Raw genomic sequence first — 25,128 nt, forward strand, 5'->3', positions numbered from 1 at the left:
ATGCTAAAAGCCAGGGAAGCACCCAGGTGAAGGCGGTAGGATCTCCCTTCGCCACACAGAGAACCCCAAGGGCCTGGAGGCACAGGGTCTGATGGCTCCTCCTTACATGCTCATGGGAAAACGATAAGCAATGGTACAAGTGCAAATGACATGGGGCCTTTCACTTGTGGTCGCAAAAGTTGAATTACCTGAGTTAGTAGATGGGGAAACTGAGGCACAAAATGACTTGTCTGGGGCCACAGAGCAAACCATTTGTAAAATTAGAACTGGAACCCAGAATAGGAAGAAGTGGTGGTCACAGGCCAGGCTGGCTTAACCAGGAATTCTTCAGTGACCTGGAACTTAAAAAAGGAGTCATCCAAGAAGTGGAAACTAGATCAAATGATAAAGGACGAATAAGAAAAAAAAAACCAACCTACCCCTCCCACCACAAGTATGTAGGGACAAAATCAGAAAGGCTCAGGCACAAAATAAGGTCAAAGTAGCTAGAGAGATAAAGAAGTAACAAGAAAACATTTTAAGAATACATGAGCAGTAAGAGGAAGACATGGGACAGGCTAGGCCAGTTATGCAATGAGGAGAGAAAGACAACAGAAAGAACAGCAAGGAATGAAGTGGTAAATGCCTTTTTTCTTCCAGCTTTCAGCAAAAAAGACAGCAGTGATCGGACAACTAACCTAGTGAACATCAGTGTAAAGGGGTAGGATCAAAATGAGGTTTAAACAGGCAATGAACTAGTAAAGAATTCTTTAGACAAGTGAGATGTCTTCAAGTCAAACAGGGGTGATTAAATACACCCTAAAATACTTAAGGAATTGGCTTACGAGAACTCAGCCATCAGGCATGATCCGTGAGAACTCACGGAGGATGGGAGAAATCCCAGAGGACTGGAAACGCGCAAATATGGCACCCCTCTATAAAAATTAGCAGGAGTGTTGTAGGGAAGAGACAAGAATTCTTCCATTCCAATCAGCACTGATAAGGCCTCGGCTGGAATATCGTGTCCAGTTCTGGGCCCGCACTCCAGGAAAGATGTAGACAAACTGGAGAAAGTCCAGAGGAGAGTAATTCAAATGATAAAAGGAAAACATGACTTACAAAGAAAGATTGAAAACACTGGGCTTATGTAAGTCTGGAGAAAGGAAGACTGAGGGAGAGACATGAACACAGTGTTTAAGTACGTAAAATGTAGCTGTAAGAGGAAAGCGAGATACGGTTCTCCTTAACCACTGAGGACAGGACAAGAAGCAATGGGCTTAAATTGCAGCAAGGGAGATTTAGGTTGGACATCAGGAAAAACTCCCTGTCAGGGTGGTTAAGCGCTGGAACAAATTACCTAGGCAGATTATCGATTCTCCATCACTGGAAATGTTTTAACAACCAGTTAGACAACCGCCTGTCAGGGATGGTCTAGATAATACTTCATCTCGCCTCAGGGCAGGGGACTGCACTAGACGACTTATCGAGATCCCTTCCAGTCCTGCAATCCTCTGACTTCCCCTTTCACCCGCCATGACTTGTTTTTCTGCTCTCAAGAGCCGGCAGCGTTGCCTCCCTCCAATCATTAGAATAAAACGACCTGACCATAGACTGTGTCTGCATTTATATTTTATTAACCATTTATTGTTCATATTTATTTGACTCTCACATTACAATCTTGTAGTTTATTTTTAATAGCTTTTTTATTTTTGTAAAATAAATAGAGAGAAGTGAACTTTTAGGTAGGAAGCTCTCCAGAGCCTTGGTTAAACTTCATGATTGAATGTTTGCATCGGGCCTGTGAGACCAGACACACGCGCACCCTCCGATGAAAGCGCAACAGGTGGAGTCAGTTTAAAACCTTATTCCTGGCTGCACAGGCTGGCAGGGCGCTCAGGGGATGCTGGGAAGGAAGACAAAGCAGCTTCCCACAGCGTCCCTTTGCGTTTTGCCAGGTAGCTCTTGCTCTTTGAACAAATCCACTGATCGAGGTTAAAAATCGATGGTGTTTGTAACTAGTGCATGTTAGTCAGTGATCTGCTAATCCCAACCTCTGTCTCACCCCTGGCCAGCACAGCTGTCCTTGGCCATTCCCTGAGCACAGAGCCCTACGCAGAGTGACGGGCATGGTAGCCAGAGAGTCGACACTGGGTACCACTGGGGACTGTAAACCTGTGTATAACAGCAGCTCAATGGGCCACCAAGGCCCACAACCTTTTATTAGCCCATCACTAACTTTTGGGAGTCCACATATTAGAAACACACAGCGTTTTAGGTACAACAGCCGGATTTCCCTCCATAGCCATCGATTCGGCATCCCGCGAGGCAGCACGCAGTCCACCGGAGGGCACAGAAAACTGCAGTTGTGCTTGTGAGTGGGGAGAAGGCCCCAGCTGGGGTACCTGCCTCACTCCCCACAGCTCATGCCACTCTGCAAAAGGAGTACTTGGCGATCTGCAGTCAGCAGCATTTTCTGTGTTTCCTGGAACAAACCCCTGGCCAGTTCCGATGCCAGGCCATTGCCTGGTTGAACGAGCATCTCCGACCGCCAAAGCATCTGGCACGTCCTGCGCAGCCCCCGGGTCAGACAAACCCAGAGGAGGTCAGTGCGGGAGGGGAAGCTGCTGTTCACACTAAGCAACAAGGTTTTTCTTCTCTCATTGACACTATCGTCATTGTCTTCGGCACCTCGGTTGGCCTGCGAGTAACGACGGGACCAGAATTAGAACAGAGTTTGCCTAGACTGGATCGCTTAGCATCAGCGTGATACCTGGCAGGGCTTTGTTCTTCCCAGCCTGTTGATTTGCAGCGAGACAGAGTTTTACTGGGGAAATCGGCCCTTCAGCTTTGCCGCCTCCTTCCCCACATCAATCTCCAGAAACATCCTGGATCCCATGGGACTAGAATCTTCATTACAGACGGGGTATCAGCGTCTCCCCGAGACTGGGGACAACAGCATCTCGCACCAGGCGGAGTGATCTGCTGTGGGCTCCTCTCCCCCCAGGGCAGCAGCGATTCTCTTGTGATCAGAACATACACGTGGCTGCCTACACGTGGACGTGCCAATGCACTGAGTGTGTGCCTGGGGCCACACAGACATGCCTGGATACATAATATGGACAAAGGTGCATTCAAGCGCACATGGGCACAGGTAGGTGCACAGAGTCACGGGGGAGAACATATTCATGCCCATTAGCTAGCAGAATATTAGCACTTCTGAGCGAAATGAAAGCTTGCGGTTTAAGGCAGGGGTACAGCGAGCCAGGAACCCCTCTCTGTCTGTGCAGTTGTCGGGACATCTCGTGTGCTTTGGGGGTGTACTGCAGGCAAAGGGACAGGGACCCCTGAAACAACGGAGGGAATGAGAGTCTCCCACCACACTCAAGTGCACCGAGACACACACCTGCCCAATCACAGAAAGCAGTTACATCAGGGACTCCACCCAATTTCCTTAGGGCACTAAGGACATGGATCATTTCCTTGTTTCGCCTTCGTTTGGATCTGGAGCTTTATGGCAGGTCAGTTTTCCACCTTGGTGCTATTCTCCTCACCTGCGACCCCCTTCCCTCTCTCTCCTTGCTGCCAGGCACGTTCATCTGCTTGCTCTGTCCGTGCTTCCCCTGGAGAAGGAACATGAGCGAGGGAGCCCAGGAGAGGATTTCCTGTCTCTCTTCTCTCCATCACTCAAGACCAGGTGTGATATTCACCAGGCAGCCAGCTGAGATCCTGTTGCCTGCCAGAGAGGCTGTTCTTTGGCACAGGGTAGGTGGCAGGCGGAGGGGTCAGTAGGGGGGTGAGAAAGCACGGAGCTGGAGACAAGTCTGGACTTCATGCCGTAAGTTAGCTCCACCCCCATGAAACAAAGGAACAAAGACTGAAACAAAAAGCCCCTCGCAAAGCTATTGCCTCATCCAGCCCTTCGGAGCCGCGGAACCGTGTTTGTAACAGAGACGTGACCGCTGAAAGCAAAAGAGAAAGCCGTTCCTTTGCCGTCGTTCTTAGGGGTTACGGCTAAAAAGAAAATAGGAGATTGTCTCTTTCCACCTCTCAAAATCATCAGTAGCTAAGTCAGAAGAAAAAAAGTATTGTTCAAGTGATGGGTTGCAGCAGCAGCAGCCAACACGAAACATTCAAGTCGATTATTCCACTATATACATTACAGGTGAGACATGGCCCTGCCCGCTGGGTCGTTCCCTTTCTCCGATGAGGCTGCTGTTATCTGATCCGCTTTTCCACCGAGTACACCGAGATGTAGTAGTCATTGCTTCCAACGGCCAGGTGTGGCTGCGGGAGGGAGAGCAAACAAGTGAAACAGGCAAAGCAATTTAGGCTACAAGATACAAATATCCCTCTCTGGAGATATTTAAGAACAGGTTAGATAGACATCTGTCAGGGATGGTGTAGACGGAGCTTGATCCTGCCTTGAGGGCGGGGGGCTGGACTCGATGACCTCTCGAGGTCCCTTCCAGTCCTATTATTCTATGATTCTATGATTCTATGAAATCAGTCCAGGCACGGAGCCTCAGCGTTCTGGGCAAAGCGGGCCAAGCCCAAGGGAACTTCTAGCTGGGTCTGCCAAGGTAGCTACAACAGACCATGTTTTTCTCTCTGGCCTGGGCTATCTGTCAGAACGCCGGATGTCACTGTTGCAGCCAAAGGAAAAATTATGGTGGCCATTAGCTGCCAACTTCTAGCATAATTCTTCTAAATGACCAGAAACGTTGTTACAAACAACCCCTTGGACTGAGCACTAGCGCACGGTGTGTCCAGGAACCCAGGAGCACTTCCAGGTTTGGAAGAGATCAGGACCGGAGAGCTACTTTGTTTGCTTCGCTTGAGAGAGACAAAACGTTCAGAACTGCCATTGCGCATCCCCTTGTCCCACCCCCTAAGTCCAAGGACAGCAAATCATTAAGCGCTTGACTGCGTGCAGCTGTCTGAGATGCACACGCTCCCCTTTACTGCTTTGCTCCTCGGGGTGTAAAAGGCTCATAACCTATCAGCAATCCAGAGACACCCCCCCCCCCCCACGATCTGACAGCTAAGAGCATGGCTCATCGTAGCTCGCCTTCCTCTCTCACTGTTCTGGTCACAGCTCCCCGCGTCTTCAGGACCTTCATTACTTGCCGCTCTCCTTCCCCTCAAACGTAAATGACTTGTGTCTGTTGAGGTTTTAACATGGATCTGCCCCCTTTCATGGCTCCTTTAACCATCACCTGTTCCCTAGCCCCAGCCTAGGTACTTTACGCTACCCCATCCACCCCTCCCCACTTTCTTCCATCTCCAGACATATGCAAATATGCAACTCCTCCTAATTAAACAACTGCCAGCCACCCTCCTTCCAAAGACTACTGAGGAGCCCCATTCCCACTGCAAGACCCCTCTCACCACCTTGTCTGGTTCTGAATTTTAACAGCTAATGTTTTTAGATTGTGCAGGAACTTTTATTTTTTTAGCAGTTTTTTTGCTACTGCACAGCGCCATGCACATTCATGGTATTATATGGTGGTAAGGAGGGCTCCATCTGCATTGCTGAGAGAGCAGCTGATTCCAAAGCATTTGGGAACTGTGATGAATGGGAGGGGCATTACTCTTTTCTGGGTATCCCAGCCATTCTGTTAACTAAATTACCAGCAAGGATTAAACTCAGGGACAGTAGGTCTCCAGGAAGTGTTGGCAGGGAGCCAGGAGAGCCAATGGGGAAAGAGAGTGTGTGAGATTTGAATTGAAGCAGTGATTTGCCTGCTGCAGTCTTTTGTATGAGTCGGGAGAGATGGCCTGAGCCAAGAATAAGGCCTGTGATTTCCCACATTATCCATGCCTAAAGGAACGACTAAACCTTGGAACAACAGATATGTGAGTAATCAGGGAATGTTTAGTTAGACGCAATCAAATGATTTCCTTTATTAGTGGGATCCCCTGTGCTGTGCCCAGGTACCTTCTGGGAATCAATTGAATCCCAGGGAAACAATTCTCTGTGCTTTTAATCTGCTTTTTTTTCAGTTGCTCCACAACATCTAGCAATCAAGTAAGCTTTACCAAGTCTGCCCTCTTTGTTTTATTAATAAAATCACCTCTCTTAAGGCTATCATCTGATTCCTGTGTCCTAGAAGGCAGGAGATTCTGTGTGCACGTGCCTGGGACTGAAAGGTCAGCTATTAGGAATTACAGTTTGTTTTCAAACTGTCCCGAGGGAGGGTTAAAGAGTTTGGGGTATCCCAAAGGAAGAAATTCCCAAGTGCATCTTCCTGGGCTGTCAAAGAGGGTTTTGCATGTGGGTGGTGGCAGCGTACCACCCAAGGACAGGGAATTGGTGACCTTAGGAAGTGTTTTGAGCAGAAGCCCTTAGTGGCAGGGTATTTTAAAATCTTCTGCGGGCCCCCACATTCTGCACTTGACGTGCCAGAATGGGGAGCAGCCGTGACAGTGATGCTATCTGTTTTAGAGGAAGAGGCACAGAATACAGAGGTGCTTGCTTCATGGGGGGGGGTGCTGGTGGAAAGCACTGGCCCCATAGAGAACCCGGTGGTGGTGCTGAATTAACCCACCTTACGGAATGTCTCTGGCACAAACTGCCACGAGGGAAACACAAAATGAAAAGGCAATTCCAAAGTAAAGTGAAAAAATGGGCAAGTCAACCAGCGAGCGGAAGTCGCTCAGAAGTTTGGAGTCCTGCTCTAGCCCTTTGTGGACATTGCTGCACCTCAGAATAGCACGTGTGGCTGATGGAACAGGATCGCGATGCACTGGGAGCAGGGTGCAGGGAAGGCACCTGAAGCAGCTACGTTGCAGGTAGAGCACTTTAGACATTGTGACCGACCCCTTTTTCACAGACACTCACAACTGCAAAAAATGCCCCCCCCCTAGAGTTTAAAAAGAAAATACAGACCCAGTGAGGATGGAAAGCCAGGCAGCTGATGGCTCCGACTCTCTGTCCCATAAATCCATCATAGTATTTGATATTGTTGATCAGTTCTCCATTGCCATTGTAGATTGCAGTGAACTGGTTCATCGAGCCACTGGAAGGGACGAGAGAACAGAACGTACTCACCTCATTCTGGCAATACGACTGATATCTACATAAAGGGTTTTCTACTCACTACCGCTTGGCTACTGAGGCAGGAGTCATTTATAAAGCAAAAGTGTCTCCCACAAGTTCTTATAAGCAGAGAGATTGGTTTTAATCCACGCTGCTGCAGCCTCAGCACAGAGAGATTTACAGACAGGCTCAAACGGAGGATTTACCGGTTACGCTGTACATTCAAAGACGGAAAATATATACAGACAGTAGAAGTATAAGTTCACCTGAGGTGAGTCTCCCGCAGCTACCACGGCACCGCGATTGTGAAGAGGATGCCGAGGCCCCTCCCCAGCCAGCCACACACCTGCTGCCTTTGAGTGGAGGGAGTCGGACACACTGACAACTGGCAAACCCTGCACCATCACTGTGTGTCACCAGTGCAAAGGTTTCAACAACACATGAAAGGGTTAAAATACCTGAACTGCACACATGGGAATGACACCACACTGGTCATAGCAAAGGGGAAAAAAGAGAGACGAAAGGGGTTTGTAATGCTGGATTTCTTCTTCTCTTTGCTGCCCAGAGGAGGTGGGGTGGGGTCAGAACCTACCATGCAAACAGACTGGCCTGCGGGTGAATGTCCAGGGCCGTCAGCCCTTTGACTATCTGAAGGACCTTCACGGACTCTGGCATCCGGGGGTCGAAGAATCGGACGTCTCCATTCACGCTATCAACAGAGGAGTTTCACAGCATTAGATTCCCCCCACAGGGAGAGCAGCCTTGAAAGCCCCAGCAAAAAAGCCACTCGGCTCCTGTGAACGGACCACCATTACGGACGGCAGCACCGTAACTGGGCATTTTAGCGCCCAGGGCAGGCAAGCATCATTGTGCCTCCTAGTGTTTTCCATTGTCACTCCTCTGCCCACATGGCTGTGTGCCCTGGACAGCTGCCCTGCCCTGGTTACGACCCTGATGGAAGGACCATGCCAAAGGAGAGATTTAGCCCAGTACCCCCTCCCCCAGCTACAGAAGGATCGATGGTGTGCTAGGAGCTGTACACACAGAAAGGAGAGAACAGTCACCGCGCCTAAGAACAACTCTTTTTCCCCACCGCCATCGACGGTGCTTTTGTTGGTATGTCCCGCTCCAGATTCTCCTCTTCCTTTCAGTGTGACTTCTACATTCCATCAGCAGTCAGTAACCCGAGGGGCTTCTACGAAGCGACCCGTTATACCAGTTCACTGGACTTTGGTTCATAAGTCCCTGCTGTTCCAAATACTCTTTGTTCAGAATCGTGTCAGCAAATCCCGATTAACAGCTTGTATCTTCAAAGGGCTGATCTAGGGGAAGCTACTGGCGCAGAACAGACCAGACCCCAGATATGGCACACATGGTATGACAGCAATCAGGAAAAGGTTCATGACTGCTCCGACTAGGGATGTTAACAATCGTGTACGAGTGTAACTGTGTAACGGTTGAAAATCTCAGTGGTTACATGCTGCGGGCTCGGCAGTGTAAAGCTATGAATAAAGATAAGTGAGATTTAAACTGCCCTGTGGAACCAAAGGCAGGTTCTAACTAATATGAGGCTGTCAATCTCCACTGGGTTGAATGCTGCTGAGATCCCCAATCAGTAGTCAGTGATTCTGCACTAGGGGTCATTAGAAAGACACTGATCACCTTTAACACAGCTGTTTGTGAGCACAGTGCTTATTAAAGATGGTTGAGATTTTTGAGATCAGGTGAAAATTCAATCGCTGATTATTCCTTAAGCAGATGGGTTATTAAAGGCTGTTTAATTTCTAGGCACAGGTGGTGCTCTGTACTCTGACTGGGATGTTACAATTTGGTTAACTAGGTAACCGTGTAATGGCTGAAAATCTCAGCATGGTTACACACAGCTCCCAGGAAAGTGGCTTCGGTGCCCTGTTGCATCAAAGCCGCCTCCCCCACTGAGTGTAACCGATACCATTAACCAATAAGCAGCAGCATATTGGTTAAATGATTATTTAGTTACACTCTACCATCCCTAACCCTGATATGCACTTGACATATTTCCCCACAATGAAGCACAATTAGGGAGTGAGTGTAAGGTGCCGCTAGCTGGGCCTACCTCTTGTGATAAGATTTCAGAATAAGAATCTTTAAAGGGCTGCTAGAGAAGAGGACGATATTATCATGTCACTGGCACTTAGATCAAAATGGCCAGATAAAGAACCATTCAGCCAAGGCGTCATGGTCCCTTCAGCCATATGAGTGAGCTTCCTCTAGCGATCTGATTAAAATGGTCAGTTCTAGGTTATACACTATGGGTATGTCTACACTTGCACCCTCTTTCGAAAGAGGGATGCAAATGAAGAGATTAAAAATTGCAAATGAAGCTGGGATTTAAATATCCCATGCTTCATTTGCATATTAGCTTTATGGCGCTATTTCGAAATAACAGACGCTATTAAGTCGCGGTTATTTCGAGAGAAAACTCTTCTCTTGAAATAACTGGTAAACCTCATTGTATGAGGAATAAGGGTTATTTCGATAGAAGGGTTTTCTCATGAAATAACCGCGTCTTAACAGTGTCTTATTTTGAAATAGCACCGTAACACAAATATGCAAATGACGCCCGGGATATTTAAATCCCGGCTTCATTTGCAATTTTGAATCTCTTCATTTGCATCCCTCTCTCAAAAGAGGGTGCAAGTGTAGACCCTTATTCTCTGATGCTCCATGAGCCAGAGAAGAATCCTCTATGATCCTGCTGGGTAATTATGGCAAATGTCTGAAGCATTTCAGGAAACAGTTATACGGGAACCAACTACTGGCGAGAATTCGTTTCTAAAAGCCATTGTTCCTGGATCCAGCCATTATTCAATGCCAGACGGCATTCCTTTCAGGAGAGCAAACGAACTGTGAGATGGCTCGTTTAACCAGAGTCCAGCGGCTTGGGGATGGGGAAGCAGAGACGTCTCCTGTCTTTTCGACACTGCCGAGGACGACGTGGGGGAGAGGAAGTGAATAACTGTTCCTTCAGACCGAGGCATGCAAGACCGGGATGCGGGCCTGGCTCCCTGGGATTGCTGAGGGAGATTAGGAGGAAGATTAAAAACTCTAATACGGGAGCACTACAAATCTGGCAGCTGCGGCAACTTAAGCCCCTTTCTAAAAATCATGATAAATGTTGCCACTCGATCCCTGCCTCGGGAAAGCATTCCGTCCTGGGGAATTATGTTCTGTTTTCATTCTGTAAACAAGGAAGAGCATCTCTGTGGACAAAGTGCAGCTTGGTGACCATAAATTGTAGCTTGCTGTCCCTTTAACAGGCAAATAAATATCGGTGGCTCTCCACACAGTGTTCACTGAGCAGCAGAAATGGATGTACGGGTAGAAAATTGTTAGACGATGAATAAACCAGCACAGCAATATGCCCAGAGGATGCGGAGTGACCACCTTCCTTTCTTATGTCCTCTCACATAAGATCTCCACAAAGTGGTTTGTGACAAGGGAGCAGACACGGAGCATACAATGTCTCTTAGCAGCCCCTCATGCTCTTCCAGGTAGGGTACGGCTTTCTTTTCTTCTCCCTCCCGCCAAGTTTTGGAACAGAAGTTAATGGCTGAGCCAAAATGCCAAAGAGCCGAGCTTTCCACCCCTGGGGTAGACATACCGGGACCCATTTTAAACGTGGAGGAAAATGTCTCTTTTTTACCTGACACTCATGATGTTGCCCTCAGGATGTTTCTGCAAATACGCCTTCACGACCCAGGCGGTGTGCTCCCGGTAGGTCATGACACGGCTGAGGAGCAAGCAGAGAAAGGGGAAACTTTTGGGAAAGAAGACCGAGGAAATCACACAGAAAGCTGCAGCTGCTGCTTGAAATCATCGAGGTAAAGAAAAGGGCCCTTCCTTCTCACACCTCTGGGCTTTGATAGCAAAACTGGGGGGCTAAAGAGGCAGGTCATGATCCTTGCCGCTAGGCAGCAAGTGGCACAGAGCTCTGAGTCAGCTGAGAAAATGACTGATCCGCCAGGCTGCTGAGGTGGGACAGTGTTAAGCAGCGGGATTGGACACACGGGTGCCCTAACGAAGGCCTAAAGAGCTCGCAGACACATTCTTCCAATGAAGGTTTCTAGGTACTGAATGGCCAGTCAGCTCCAGGGAGGAGACCCTTTGCCAGCCGCCGTGGGCTGAGGAAATGCTGCGGTTCGTTACCATTCACTCAGAGCCATCCTCCGGTCATAGACACGGATGGAGCCGTCGCCGAGCCCTGCCACGATCAACGAGCGGTGAGAATCACACGACAGGCTGGTCACGCAGCTGTCAGCACCGGTGGGGATATCCTAGGGACAAAACACAAACCAGGCTGAAAGGGGAAAAGGCCCCCAAAGTCCACAGCCCAAACCAGGAAACACCGGGTATGTCGACAGTGAGGGTGTGTCTAGACTGCATCCCTCTGTCAGCAGAGAGATGCAGATTAGGCAGGTCGACATTGCAAATGAAGCAGGGATTTAAATATCCTGTGCCTAATTTGCATAAAAATGGCCGCTGGTTTTGCTGACTCAGCACGTCGTTGGCAAAAAGCGGCAGTCTAGACGGGGATCTGTCAAGAAAGGAAGCTTTTTCATCAGATCCCTTATGCCTCCTGCAAGGAGGTTTACAGGATCTGTCGACAAAGGCTTTCTTTCTGACAGATCCCCGTCTAGACTGCTGCTTTTTGCTGACAATGTGCTGAGTCAGCAAAACCGGTGGCCATTTTTATGCAAATTAGGCACAGGATATTTAAATCCCTGCTTCATTTGCAATGTCGACCTGCCTAATCTGCATCTCTCTGCCGACAGAGGGATGCAGTCTAGACACATCCTGAGTCTCCAAGCTGGGGCAAGTGATTTGGACTCGCGCTGCAGGACTAAACACTGCAGCACAGATGTGCGGGCTCCAGCTGGTGTCCGGGCACTGAGATCCACCTGCAAGTTTTAGCCCAGAGGCCCAAGCCCCCTTTATCTGAGTCAGCTGACCTGAGCTCAGTGCGGCCATGCTGCGGGCTTTATTACAGGAGAGAAGTAGCCTGCTTCTTTCAATGGGCCTGGTGCCGACCCACGCTGTCCAAGGGTTTCTAGGTATCTCCTCTCCCCTCACCCTGGTCACCAATCAATCTGCCATGTGCCCACGTTCTCCAGCCCCTGAAAGGTTACTCACCCTGCTGTTCTACACTCCCCTGGGGGCAGAACTGACCCTCCAGCTGGCACAAATGGAGCACGTCAACGTGGCACTTAGGAACGAGTCTCCCAGCACAGGACATGGGCGCGTGGGGCGGAGCTTTGAATGCAGACGTGTCGACTGCACTTTGACGTCGGGCTCGGCTCCGAGGCCTAGGCAAGGGGGGGCGCTTCGGAACCTGACCAACTGCTTCAAGAGCTGTCCCGGCGCTGTTTTTAGTGCGAGCCCGACAGCTCCAGCCTGCAGATCCCTGCAAGGCTCAAGCCCGCACGCTGTGGAGACACAGCCAGAGATGGTGACACCTTTCTGTCAGGCAGCGAGCCACGGAGGGGGGCTTCCTCTATGGCAATACAATGAGCGCTGTGCAGAGCTCAGCGTTTGGGGATAATAAACCACTGCACACCGAAAGAAAGGGGAAAATCCTTGGTTACGCTCCTCCTAGAAACACCTAATTAATTAAGATAAATGTCTATTAGGAATTCTTTCCGTAAACCATCCACAGCGGCTGTTGGCTGCAAATGCTGCTAGAAAGGCTAACAAAAGCAGAAGGACGTGAGCTCCAGGGGAGACACATGCGAGCTGAAATGAAATAGCTTACGGCTGAGTCACACATGTTAAAAGAAACCGAACATACAGGAAAGGGGAGATGCAGCAAACGTGATAGGCAGCAGTGTCTGCTCAACCTCCTGCTCAAGGAACGGAGCTGCAGAGTAATAACTTAGTGTGCCAAACCAAAACACAGACAAATTCTGTGCGGCAGTTTAAATGGGCTTCATATAAAGAAATTCCAAACTTCCAGAGCACTAAAAAACCAGAGAAAGCTTGATCTGATCAAAGAGTAAGTCTGTTAAGAGGGAGACATTTCCTATGCATCAAACCACACCCTATTTCCTGGAAGACAGACACCTCAGCAGTGGAGAGCAGCTAGAAGTAACAGACCAGTTAAAAAAAGCTTTGGTACAACAGGCGGCTTTTTGTTGTGCAGGTTTCTGCTCATAATATATGTCACATGAGCACTTAACCCACCATTAACTCTGAAATCCTCTTTGTCCCTGGAAAGAATAAAATGATATTGCCAGAAAACATCTGCCATTAGTCATAATTAGAGTCATTCTGGGTAATAAGAGCCATTCTGTTCTGTTATTGCCGTTTTTACGTTAGCAATGTGTGGCTCTCTCTCCACCTCCCATCGGTAGATCTCAAAACCTTTTAAAGCCACCCTGTGGAGTGGGGAATTATCACTCCCATTTTACAGATGGATAAGTTGAGGCATCGTGTCATCAAATGACTTGCTTACAGTGTTGTTGTAGAAATGCTGGTCCCCAGGATATTAGAGAGAAAAGGGTAGTAGAATTTAACTTCCAGTTTGTATGTGAGTATCTGATTTTTTTTGTCTCATTAAGACCTGGTCTACACTCAGGAGTTATTTCGAAATAACCCCCTTATTTCAAAATAATAAGCAGAGCGTCCACCCTACCAAGCCCTTTATTTCAAAATAATGGGCTGGTTATTTCGATATCTGTACTCCTGCTTTCTTCGGGGAATAACACTTATTTTGAAATAGCGGCCGTGTGGACGCTCAGCTACTGCTATTTCAAAATAATGACTCCCTAGAGTACGTTGAAGTGCTATCTGGGGCACTAAGTTGCGGTAGCGCGTCAACATTAAGGGACACTGCCTTGGACTAATTTAGAGGCTTCTCCTGTAGTGGGGGACACACGATTTCGATGTTATTTTGGGAGGTATTTCAAATCTAGTTATTTCAAAATCATTTCCTAATACCGACATACCCTACGTGACTTTTGTAAGATAACGGGGTGCAAGGGTGCCAAGTCAAGCCTAGAACCCCGCAGTCTTCTCTCGCTTCCTTGCACTAGGATCACAGAGTTTGTGCTTTGGGGGAACCATCAGAAGCCACAAACTGCATACACTTCCAAAAGCATTGCTTTGGAGCATAAGAAGGTAACGCCCCACGACGATACGAATGGAAACACACCTGACACTATTACAGCCGGTCCTCAAGTTGCAAACGGTCGACTTACGACCGTTCGCAGTTACGACCAAAGCTGTTGTAAATGGCGGACCCCGAGTTACGAACGCGATCCGCGCGTACGAACAGCGCGGTCCCGTGGAACTCAATGGGGTCCGACTTGGAACGAACCGAGTTACAGCCAATTGCTTAGTCCATAACCGGTTCATAAGTCGGGAAGAGGCTGTATTCTAATGCTGCAGGCCTTGCCCTTTTTATCTGCCACATACCAACGAATCAGTTGGAATAAAAGGTATACGATCGCGAGGAAGAATTAAGCAACTAAAACCGAGCAATATTTCCAAACAAGGGTAACAATCGAATAGGCACTTTGGAATTGAATTCGCTAATTTCACAACTGAATCCTATTTTTGTTCCTGTGTCCATTCACCTTTTCTAGCTGTCATTCGCAGCCTTTGCTGAATGAATTACTTGCTGGAGACATCTACCTTTGGGAGCTATTTTTACCCAGTTATTCTAACTAAATAAGATCCCTGTTTTTTTTCTCTCTGTAGCAGGAACATGCAGCTTTTGTGGAAAGAAAGTACTTGTTTCACCACTGCATGCAACGTGCCCCAAAGGTATTCTCTGGATGATTCAAAGGGTGGCAAGGCATTTCTATTAGCTTGGTTTACACGGCTCCATTGCTCCGGGTGCAGAATCTCAGCTTTGTAAACTGACTAAGTGAGGAAGTTTGGATCATAACCAATTTGTGCAATTAAAAAAATAAGAAACAGAAGCTTTTAGCTACTCAATACAATCATTAACGATTCTAATTTAAAATATTTTCACCCTACTGATTTCTGATGTTCCCTAATTTACACTGATAAAATAATATTTGAAAATCATTAAGATTAGCATAGGCTTAATTATGCTGCATTGCAGGGTCAGAAGTGTCATAATTAATGCTCACTGAGAGGTAAATTAATTTCTATGAGCTTTGGAGACTAGTCATTCTTTTCCCTTGCATGGAGGTTCTATTCTTGCAAATCTGCTGCTTTGCCTTACACTACCAACACATCATTTTAATTGGATCACAGTTGACGTGCCAGCTGACAGTTTGTGCGCTCATTTATGTTAAATGGAAATATATGGACAATAGAAATCAAGCTTTGGGGTGCAGGAACATTTTCAAGGTGGAAAGCATTTGGTTGTTCTGAAGGGAATGGTCCTGAAAAGCAAGGCCCCCATCGAGCGGAAAGGAAACCGTTCCAGACTACGGCATCCACGTCAGGACTCGATTAGTGTCGCGTTTCACCTCCCCAAACTCTCCAGCTGCCCTGCTTTGAAGGTGGCACCCCCAGCAGCGTAGAAGTACTATGCCATGCCGCCCTCCTGCTGGCAGCGGTGCTGCCTTTGCACCCGGGCCGCCAGCGAGCAGTTCCCGTTGGTGGTGGTGCGTGAGGACGGCTTTCTGAATCCTGCTCCCATCCTGCCCAGCGATACTCCACTCCCACGCACTCCTGCATAGTTTGCTGAATTTTGATCCCCCTCTTGCAGTTGCAGCCACAGCTCTGACAGGGCCTGCGGGATCCCAGTCCTGCTGTAGGGCGCTAACGCCTGTTGGAAAACTAGTACCCCCAGAAGAGCTCTGCATACCTCCGGCAGTGCACCTACCCCTCGCTGAGCACCACGGGGCCCAGAGATAGGTGGAGCTGCGCAGCCATTTGCAGAACCCAAGGGCACGTTCTATGCTTTAGAGTCTGTGGCCACATGGTACTGGCCCCTAGATGCTGATCTCAGTCACACGGGGGCAAGTCAGTAACACCCTGAGTTTACTTGCCTGGTGTGAAACCAAAGAACGTCTCACATACATGTCACCCTAAGCCACCAAGCCCTGACTCAGCAAAGCCCTGGCAAGCCGGAGAGGGTTCAGAGAGCAGCCGGGAGAATGATCAAAGGGTTAGAAAACCTGCCTTCAAACGACAAACTCAAACAGCTTCGTCGATTTGGCTCAAGGAGAAGATTAAGGGGTGATTTGGTTACAGGCTATTACTACCTGCAGGGGAAACAAATATTAGTAACGGGCTCTTATAACAAGGTCTAGTGGCTGGAAGCTGAAACTAGAAACATGCCGACGGAAAACTGTGGTGAAAGTCACTAACCATTGGAGCAATTCCCTGGGATTCACAGTAGAGTCTCACTGACCATTTTAAAATCAAGCCTGGATATTTTTCTGAAAATCAGCTTTAGGAAGGATTTTGAGGACGGTCTGTGGCCCATGTTTCACAGGAGTTCAGACTAGAAGATCAAAGCGGTTCCTCCTGGCCTGGGAATCTATGGACATGCTTCAGGGCATGTGTAAGTGCCATGCGGAATAGGGATGCTTCCCTGACTTGGACTTGGCAGGGGGGTAGGTGGGAAGGAAAGTGACAGTGTTTGACGGATCAGCCCCGTAGGACTTTAGGTGCGGATGCTGCAGTGTCTGAGGGGTGCCTGACTCTCTCCATCATTACCCGGTGCCCTCCCAAGGTGTTTTAGGAGTGGACTTTTACAGGGCGACGGTGTCAGCCACCCGACTGCCCATTTGTGATTGTCAGCCCCTTCCTCTCCTACAGGCAATTGCGTAACATTCAGCACAGCAGCAGCAATTTCCTGATGGGACAATCACTGCCATCTAAGGACAGTATTAGCCTATTTTTAGCTGTCTCGCAATGGGATTTTGCAGCTGAAAAGGAGACCGGCATCATGCGACAAGTCTGCTCTCCAGAGACCCTTGTGAGAGACCCTTGTTAAGTCGCTCTATGGCGTGTGATCTGGGAATACACTCCGGGGCCTGATTCCCAGTAGGGACGCTAGAAAGTGGTTATTTTAATAATTGTGTAACTGCGAAGGGTTACTCAATGCCCCCTGGGGGCGGGGCTGGCGGTCACTGAACTCCTGGCTTCACTCCCGGGAGCCTCCTGCCATCCCACGTTGCTGCCTCTGTATCAGAGGCAGCAGCCCCTGTCCACAGGGGGCCCGAGCTCCCCGCGGACAGAGGCTGCTCCGGCTTCTGAGTGGCAGCAGTGCGGGGTGGCAGGCGGCTCCCCTGTGCGCTCTTCATTGAAAACTCAGACTGGCGGGCTGGGACTGAGCCAGCTGGCTGGTCTGAGTTTGAAATGCAGAGCACATGGAGGGTGGGGGTGGGGGTTTGCTGAGGTTAATTGGGACTGTTGACTGATAAGTAATCGTGTATCAATTAAACGGTTAGCCAACTAGCCTTTAACATGCCGAATTCCCAGGGCTGTCCCATGGCGGGTGCATGGACAGGAACAACCCGCCCCCCCAGCACTGTTTCCACTCCACTCCACCCCTTCCCCTAAACCCCCACCCCTTTCCACCCCTACTCCTAGCTCCTGCTCCCATGTCACTTTCCGATTTCGACCTCCTCTCACAAGCGATGCTGGGAGCTGGTGGGGCAGGCTGGGGCCAGGTCGCTTGCTGCTAGTACCAGGCCCCCGCCAACCTCATAGGCTGTCTCCGAACCCATGTCTCCCGAGCACGGGCCAGGTCTCCTGGTGGCTGCCCTAGTCTGTCCTATGGACAGGAGGGCTCGGCTAATTCCAGGGACGAGACTTGTAAGCTCCCACAGCAGTGAAAGGGTTACAGGGGCAGACAAGCAGCGGTTACCTGAACTTTCATTTCTCGATCGGTGTCCCAGACCCGGATAATCCGCACGTCTCCCGATGTCATGAGAAGCCCAGTCTCTTGTTCCCAGTCCACCACCATCCCTGCTCCTGTGAGAAAACACAGGGCCTGGAAATTATTCTTCACATAAACACAGAGGAACCCCACATGATTCCTTCCCCTATGTGTCCTGAGTAGACTGATCTGGCATGGGCGTTGGAGAACCCAGAACAGCTCTGCTTTCAAAGGACTATGGAATCCAGGGATTCCCATGATTTCTCCTCCTCCCCGCAAATCGAAACACTGCATGCGATTAAGAGGAAATGGTTTTACACAAGGAACGGCAAAACTGTGGAATTTGCAGCTGGAAGATATTGAGTTATTAATGGTGATTGCCTATCTCCTAGAACTGGAAGGGACCTTGAAAGGTCATTGAGTCCAGTCCCCTGCCTTCACAGCAGGACCAAGTACCATTCCTGATTAATTTTTGCTCCAAATGGCCTCCGCAAGGATTGAACTCACAATGCTGGGTTTAGCAGGCCAATGCTCAAACCACTGACTATCCCTCCCCCCCGTTAAAACAGCTCAGCGAGACAAGAAAAAAAGCGATGACCATGGAGAAGAACGACATTCTGCCGTTACACTAGCTAGAACGTGTGTCCCAGGGGTCTCAGTCCTCCTAAACTGATTACCACCAGGGGTCTAGAAGAAATTTCCTCCAAGGATACATTTCCAGGGCTTTGCCTTACCCTGAAGCATCTGATACGGACCCCTGCAACAGGCACGTTGGCCGAATAGATGAATCAGTGATCTTTGCTGGTATGGCAATTTTTATGCAACGAATTTCTGTCTGTCACCCCTTCTCCCATTGAGGGGACTGAATGGTAAAAGCCCCAGAGAGAGTCAACAGTGCCTATGTACACAGCGTACTAATGTCCGGGCAAGGTAGCTCCTCTGGATTTGGGAAATAGCAGGTTCTGCAAACTCCTAATTGGCAGGGTAATCTCCAAGGAAGGATTACAATCCAGTTAATTAGAATGGTCTCCCTTGCACTAGCAACAAACTGCCTGCACAGTGCCTAAATGTTCTGCTTTGAGCAGAGAGCCGTACACCAATTATCTTTTGCTTCCTCTGCCGGGAAGCGGACTGACCTTGGGTCTATGGGTGTCCCAGAGAGGTTTTTATTTATACCTAGGTACAGAAATGAAAAAAATCTCCGGGCAAGGAACCCTAGATTTCATTGCATGCACGTGTTCTCGTCTATACAAACCAAGACAGAATCCAGGGTCTCCTCTCTTTTCTCAAGCAGCTTTGCATGGATGCTCTCATGGGAGAGATTAGAACATAGTACCAAATATGAGGTGGCCATTTTTCAGCAGAAGACTCACAAAAGTCAGACACTAGCCCATAACAGATTAGGATGGCAGCCTTTTTCTTGCTTCGATCGGGACCTTGGGTGAACGATTAGTGCTAGAAAGACCCCAAAGAGATACACAGAGGTGCCTTCTCAAAAAGGGACTGTATCCTAGACCTGGAAGGTCAGCTCAAGTAAACAACACAGATGGAATCAACATACCCTAAACCGGGCTTGGCACTGTCTTCACAGTGGGAAACACTCTCATTGGCTTCCCTTGCTCCTTGTGACTACGAAGAGTACTGGCACCGACCAGGGGCACCTTCAGTATTCGATTTAGTGGGTCTTTACTAGACCTGCTAAATCAAACACCAGAAGATTGATCTCCGGCCCGACAAGTGGAGACGTGGCTCCAGTGAGGTTTTGTCTTATCCTGCTCTTCCGAATTAGCACTAGTGGGAACTTAAATACTGTGCAATGCTCTGGTTTCCATTAGAGGCCCACTGCTACCAATTAGCTAAGCAAACATCCCAATGGCCACCCCACGGAAAGAGGTAAAGCTGTTAGAATCAGAAAGGGGATGAAGCACGGAAGTGGAAGCACCCCAATAAATCAGATGCCCGCTTTGAGGACAATGGAATGACTGTTTTGGGCACACGCAGACTTAATTTGCTAACTACTTCCCCTCCTGGAAAAGCACCACTGAGCCCTTTCCTGATCTCCCCTGCACTGCAGGATCAGAAGACACTGGCGTTGATGGTCTCATCTTATTACAGGAAATTCAGGGCCCACAGCTAAGTGACAGCTCATATCTTTATCTTGGGAGTCAACCCAACTGTTACTTTTAAACTGCCCGGCCGCTCTGAGGGCTGCTCGACAACCCAAGCAAACAAGCAGGCAGCGGGGTTTAGCTTATAAGCACTTCAAAGCATTTTCATTTGACATCTTGTTTATGGTCCATGGGACAAGATAAACCTGGCAGGCCTGAGACAGATACTGCCGTGATATGACTCATGGCGCTAAGTAGGCAAGGCTGCTTGGCAGTTTTAAAGCTCCCATTCGTTCCCCGGTTTGAAGACAATTGTCCTCGTCAGTTCAATCAGCAGCAAAATCCCTAAGCCAACTGGAGCCAGCAGACGTTCCTTCACTGGAAGGGGTAAGGAGAACATGAGGGGTAGGGTTTTGGCTGGCGTTGTTGGTGCCAATGATTAATAAGCTCGTTCTAGTGGTAGCCATGGGGAACTTGCCCCTTTCGCAGCCCTTGGGATCTTCAGGTACAAGAGTCGGGAGGGTAAGGGGGAGGTGTCTCATCACGAGAGAGTCTACGAGTTGGAAAGAGTGAGAATTCCTACTGGAGAAGGGCACTGTGGGAGATTCCACTTCAGGAGAGGAAGAGGGATGGAAACTTAATGTTGAAGATGCTTCACAGACTGCATCTGGGCCTTTCTTCTGTGCCCCAAAGGAGGAAAGTTCAGATGGGGGAAAGGTTTACCTGAATGGGCAGGCCGACTTAGAGAGTCATAGGTTCTAAAGCCAGAAAGAACCACTGTGATCACCCAGTCTGAACTCCTCTATAACACAGGGCCCCCAAAACAATTCCTAAAGCCAACCTGGTAGAAAACCATCCAATCCTGAACTGAAAATGGTGAGGGAAGATTCACCACTGCCCATGGCAAACTGTTCCAATGATTATTTACCCTGACGGCTAAAATATGTAACCTTATTTTCAGTTTGAATGTGTTAACTTTGCCTTCCAGTCATTGGATCGTATTCTGCCTCTCTCTGCTATGCTGAGAGGCCCTCATCAAGTATTTGTTCCCCATATAAGTAAAGTCACCACTTCGCTTTGTCTTTGACTGAGTTCCTTGAATCTACCGCTATCAGACGTATTTTCTAATCCTTTAATCACTCTTGTGGCTCTTCGAGTCCTCTCCTATTTAGCAACATCCTTCTTGCCTGCGAATCCCAGAACTGCACGACGACTCCAGCAGGGGTCACAACAGGGGTGGGCTAAAGGGCCTCCGTGGGCCGGATCCGGCCCGCAGAGGCCTTGCTGCTCCCCCCCACCAGGCCAATCAAGGCCCGGGGGTGGGAGGAAGCGCACAAAAAGTCTCCTCCCACCATGCAAGGAATGCACAGCGCTTAGAAGGAGGCGGCCTGATTGGCCTGGGGGCAGAAGTGTGCACAGTCTCCTCCTGCCCTGCTAGGAGCGTGCAGCGCTTCTAAACGTGGCACATTCCTGGCAGGGCGGAGGACGAGCCGGTGGGAGGAGACAGCACACACTCCCCCTCCCGCCCCCAGGCCATTCAAGGCTTGGGGGTGGGGAAAACACATGAAGTTTCCTCCTGCCCTGCAAGGGGCTCAACACTTGACGTCAACTGTCAGCTGCTGCTTCAGATGTTCTCTGAAAACACCCACTCCGTGGGCAGCGGCAGTCAAACAAGCAAAGAGAATGTTGGGAGTCATTAGGAAAGGGAGAGAGAATAAGACAGAAAGTATCTTATTGCCTTTATATAAAACCATGGGATGCCCACATCTTGAATACTGTGTACGGATGTAGTCACCTCATCTCAAAGAAGATACAGTGGCATTGGAAAAGGGCAACAAAAATGATTAGGGGTTTGGAATGGGTCCCATATGAAAAAGGATTGAAAGCACTTGGGAGTTTTCAGCTTAGAAAAGAAGAGACTAACGGGGGGATAGGATAGAGGTCTATAAAATCATGAGTGGTGTGGAAAGAGTGAATAAGGAAAAGTGATTTAGTTATTCCCACAATATAAGAACTAGGAGTCATCAAATGAAATTAATAGGCACCAGGTTTAAAACAGACAAAAGGAAGCTGTTCTTCACTCAGTGCAGTCTCAACCTGTGGAACTCCTTGCCAGAGGATGTGGTGAAGACTAGGACTTTCACAGGGTTAGACAGATTCATGGAGGTTAGGTCCATCAATGGCTATTAGCCAGGATGGGTAGGAATGGTGTCCCTGGCCTCTGTTTATCGGGAAATGGGTGAGAGGGGAGGGATCACATGGGGATTCCCTGTTCTGTTCTCTCCCTCTGGGGCATCTGGCATTGGCCACTGTCGGCCGACAGGACACTGGGCTAGATGGACCTTTGGTCTGGCCCAGTCTGGATGTTCTTAGGTTTTTATGGCTATCCTGGGTCAGACCAAAGGTCCATCTAGCCCAGTCTCCTGTCTTCTGACAGTGGCCAATGCCAGATGCCCGAGCACGTCTATCTCCTGAGACCGGAGGGGGCTGCATCTCAGCTCTCCCCGCTTTAACGTGCTTCTCTCTAGCACACCCTCCCAATCTTCCTCGACAAAATGTGAAATCCAGGTTTGGCCTCATCTGCCACGTACTGCTCCAAGGCGGGCCCTGTGGTCCTCCTATTACCTCAAACAATCAAGGCATGAGAGAGAAAAAACACTTGGCATTCTCTTTGGTGAGAGACTTTGAATTCCCGCAACCTGAGAACAGCTCAACCTCTCGTCACCAGAGGCTGCTCAGCCTGCTGAATTCCAGGCACGCACGCCAACCCAGGAAATCTCAGCTTCCAAGCCTCAATGGCCTGTGGCAGATCACAAGAGCGACCGGCGAGGAACAAAGAGAGTTATACGATACATTTCCCAGCCCTTTCAATGAGAGGCTGTAAAGAACAAATAACTATGTGACTAGAAAATTCCAAACAAGAAGTTTAGCTTGTCTTGAAAAAGAGGAAAAGAATTGGCACATCTCCTACACATCTAAATTATTCACAACTATGTAAAAGAGAAGGCTTCTTTTGCCTGTGAAATATTAATCACAAGAAAACCCCACAATATACAGTGATGCTACTCCTACATGTTTCCAATTATAGGGTAAGTTTATGTTTATTAAAGCAGGCAGAGGTTTTGAGTATTTCAGGAATGAGAACATGGTAGATTAGCATCTTAAATTCCCAGCACCCGGGATAAAAACACAGAAACGGGGGCTGGTCTCCACGACTCCTTATGTCAATGTAACTTACGTTGCTCGGGGGTGTAAAAAAAGCACCTCCCTGAGTGATGTAAGTTACATGGAGTTAGAGTGGCGTCCACACCATGCGATGTCAGCAGGAGATGCTTTTCCGTCAGTACAGAGCATCTTCACCCGACATGCTACTGCGGCACGGCCTCACCAATGTAGCACAGTAGCATAGACTTGCCCTGGGATTCAGTAACGGGCTTCACCAATGTTTCCTTTTTGAATTACATTAACATCTCGAGGGCGTTGGGGCTTAGAGCGAGGTCTGGCAGCGGTGGTTTGGCCTACAGGGTAGAACATGTTGGGCAGCCACTCTGCTGAGCCAGTGATTTGCGCCAATGAGCTGGCAGCCTCCTGAAAGCGTACACGATTCCTCCACTGCAAGTGAGCTCTAAGGCTGGATTCTCTCATACATAGGGCCCCTACCAAATTCACACTCCATTTTGGTTATTTTCATGGCATAGGATTTAAACAATTGTAAATTTCACGATTTCAGCTATTTAAATCTGACATTTCATGGTGCTACAATTGGGGTCCTGACCCAAAAAGGAGTGTTTTGTGTGTGTGTGTGTGTGTGGGGGGGGGCTTTGTAAAGTGTGAGTGTTTTGTGTGTGTGTGGGGGCTTTGTAAAGTGTGTGTGTGTGGGGGGAGGGGGGGCTTGTGGTACCGCTACTCTTCTTTCTGGGCTGTTGCTGGCAGTGGCGCATGCTTCTGAGCTGGGCAGCTGGAGAGCAGCAGCTGCTTGGTGGGAGCCCAGCACTGAAGGCAGAGCCGTCGCCAGCAGCAGTGTAGAAGAAAGGGTGGCATGGTATGCTAGTGCCATCCTTACTTCTGTGCTGTTGCGGGTGGGACGCTGTCTTCCGAGCTGAATGTCCAGTCAACAGCCACTGTTCTCCAAACACCCAGCTCTGAAAGCGGCATAGAAGTCAGGGTGGCAATACTGACACCTCCCCGCCCCCCGCTTTAAAATAACCTTGCAAACACCCCCTTCCCCGCAACTCTCTTTTGGGTCAGGACCCGAATTTGAGAAGCACTGGTCTCACCTGTGACACCTGTACAGTACAAGGTAAAACACACACAAAAGACCAGCTTTCACGATGCGTCTTTCATGGCCGTGAATTGAGTAGGGCCCTTCTCATATGGATCTCCCTGCACTCCCAGCCACTCACCAGCATCGGGCACAGAAAGTGAGGAATGGGGCCATATTCCTGCACCCATTGGGAAATCTGGAGAATGTACTTGTGGCATTTTTAAAAGCCCGTAAATGTTAGGACCATGAACCTGGCCAATACAAATAAATAACAAAAGTTATTTATTAGTTACCATAACAGAAGAACTAGAGGACACCAAATGAAATTAATGGGTAGCAGGTTTAAAACTAATAAAATAAAGTTCTTCTTCACACGGCGTGAAGTCAACCTGTGGAACTCCTTGCTAGAGGAGGCTGTGAAGGCTAGGACTAGAACAGAGTGTAAAGAGAAGCTGGATAAATTCATGGAGGTTAGGTCCATAAAAGGCTATTAGCCAGGGGATAGAAATGGTGTCCCTGGCCTCTGTTTGTCAGAGGCTAGAGACGGATGGCACAAGACAAATCGCTTGATCATTGTCTTTGATCCACCCTCTCTGGGGCACCTGGCGCTGGGCACTGTGGGCAGACAGGCTACTGGGCTAGATGGACCTTTGGTCTGACCAGTACGGCCGTTCCTATGTTCTTATGTAATACAGCTTCTGGAACAACATCATTACTCGAGACCACGTCTTTCCTATATTCCTATAATAAAACACAAGTCTTCCACAAGCCAAGAAAACAATTTTGCAGAGGCTTTTAACACAAGGACTAACAGTTCCATATGATGTGACCAGACACACAGGCAATGCATACCAACAACCAGTTTTTGAAGCGGTAACTTTCTATGGCTGTT

The 25,128-nt window shown here is 48.8% G+C and overlaps 1 protein-coding gene across 6 annotated transcripts in view; it reads right to left on the reverse strand.

The window, feature by feature from the left end:
- Positions 1-1,591: 1,591 nt before the first annotated feature.
- The window catches only part of RPTOR (regulatory associated protein of MTOR complex 1), a 308,767-nt gene continuing 285,230 nt past the window's right edge, over positions 1,592-25,128 (reverse strand). For 4 of the 6 annotated variants that reach the window (XM_075904089.1, XM_075904088.1, XM_075904087.1 and 1 more), the window contains 7 exons: positions 17,853-17,959; positions 11,207-11,334; positions 10,704-10,790; positions 7,611-7,727; positions 7,477-7,506; positions 6,869-6,998; positions 1,592-4,263 (listed from right to left, as the gene is read on the reverse strand). In XM_075904089.1, coding sequence (XP_075760204.1) covers positions 4,195-4,263; positions 6,869-6,998; positions 7,477-7,506; positions 7,611-7,727; positions 10,704-10,790; positions 11,207-11,334; positions 17,853-17,959 — 668 coding nt within the window. In that variant the 3' untranslated portion in view covers positions 1,592-4,194. The remainder of the gene's footprint in view (positions 4,264-6,868; positions 6,999-7,476; positions 7,507-7,610; positions 7,728-10,703; positions 10,791-11,206; positions 11,335-17,852; positions 17,960-25,128) is intronic. The other 2 variants (XM_075904086.1, XM_006119354.3) reach the window with 1 other exon arrangement.

Source organism: Pelodiscus sinensis, chromosome 20, assembly GCF_049634645.1.
Source record: "Pelodiscus sinensis isolate JC-2024 chromosome 20, ASM4963464v1, whole genome shotgun sequence".
NCBI classification, from domain to species: Eukaryota; Metazoa; Chordata; order Testudines; family Trionychidae; genus Pelodiscus; species Pelodiscus sinensis.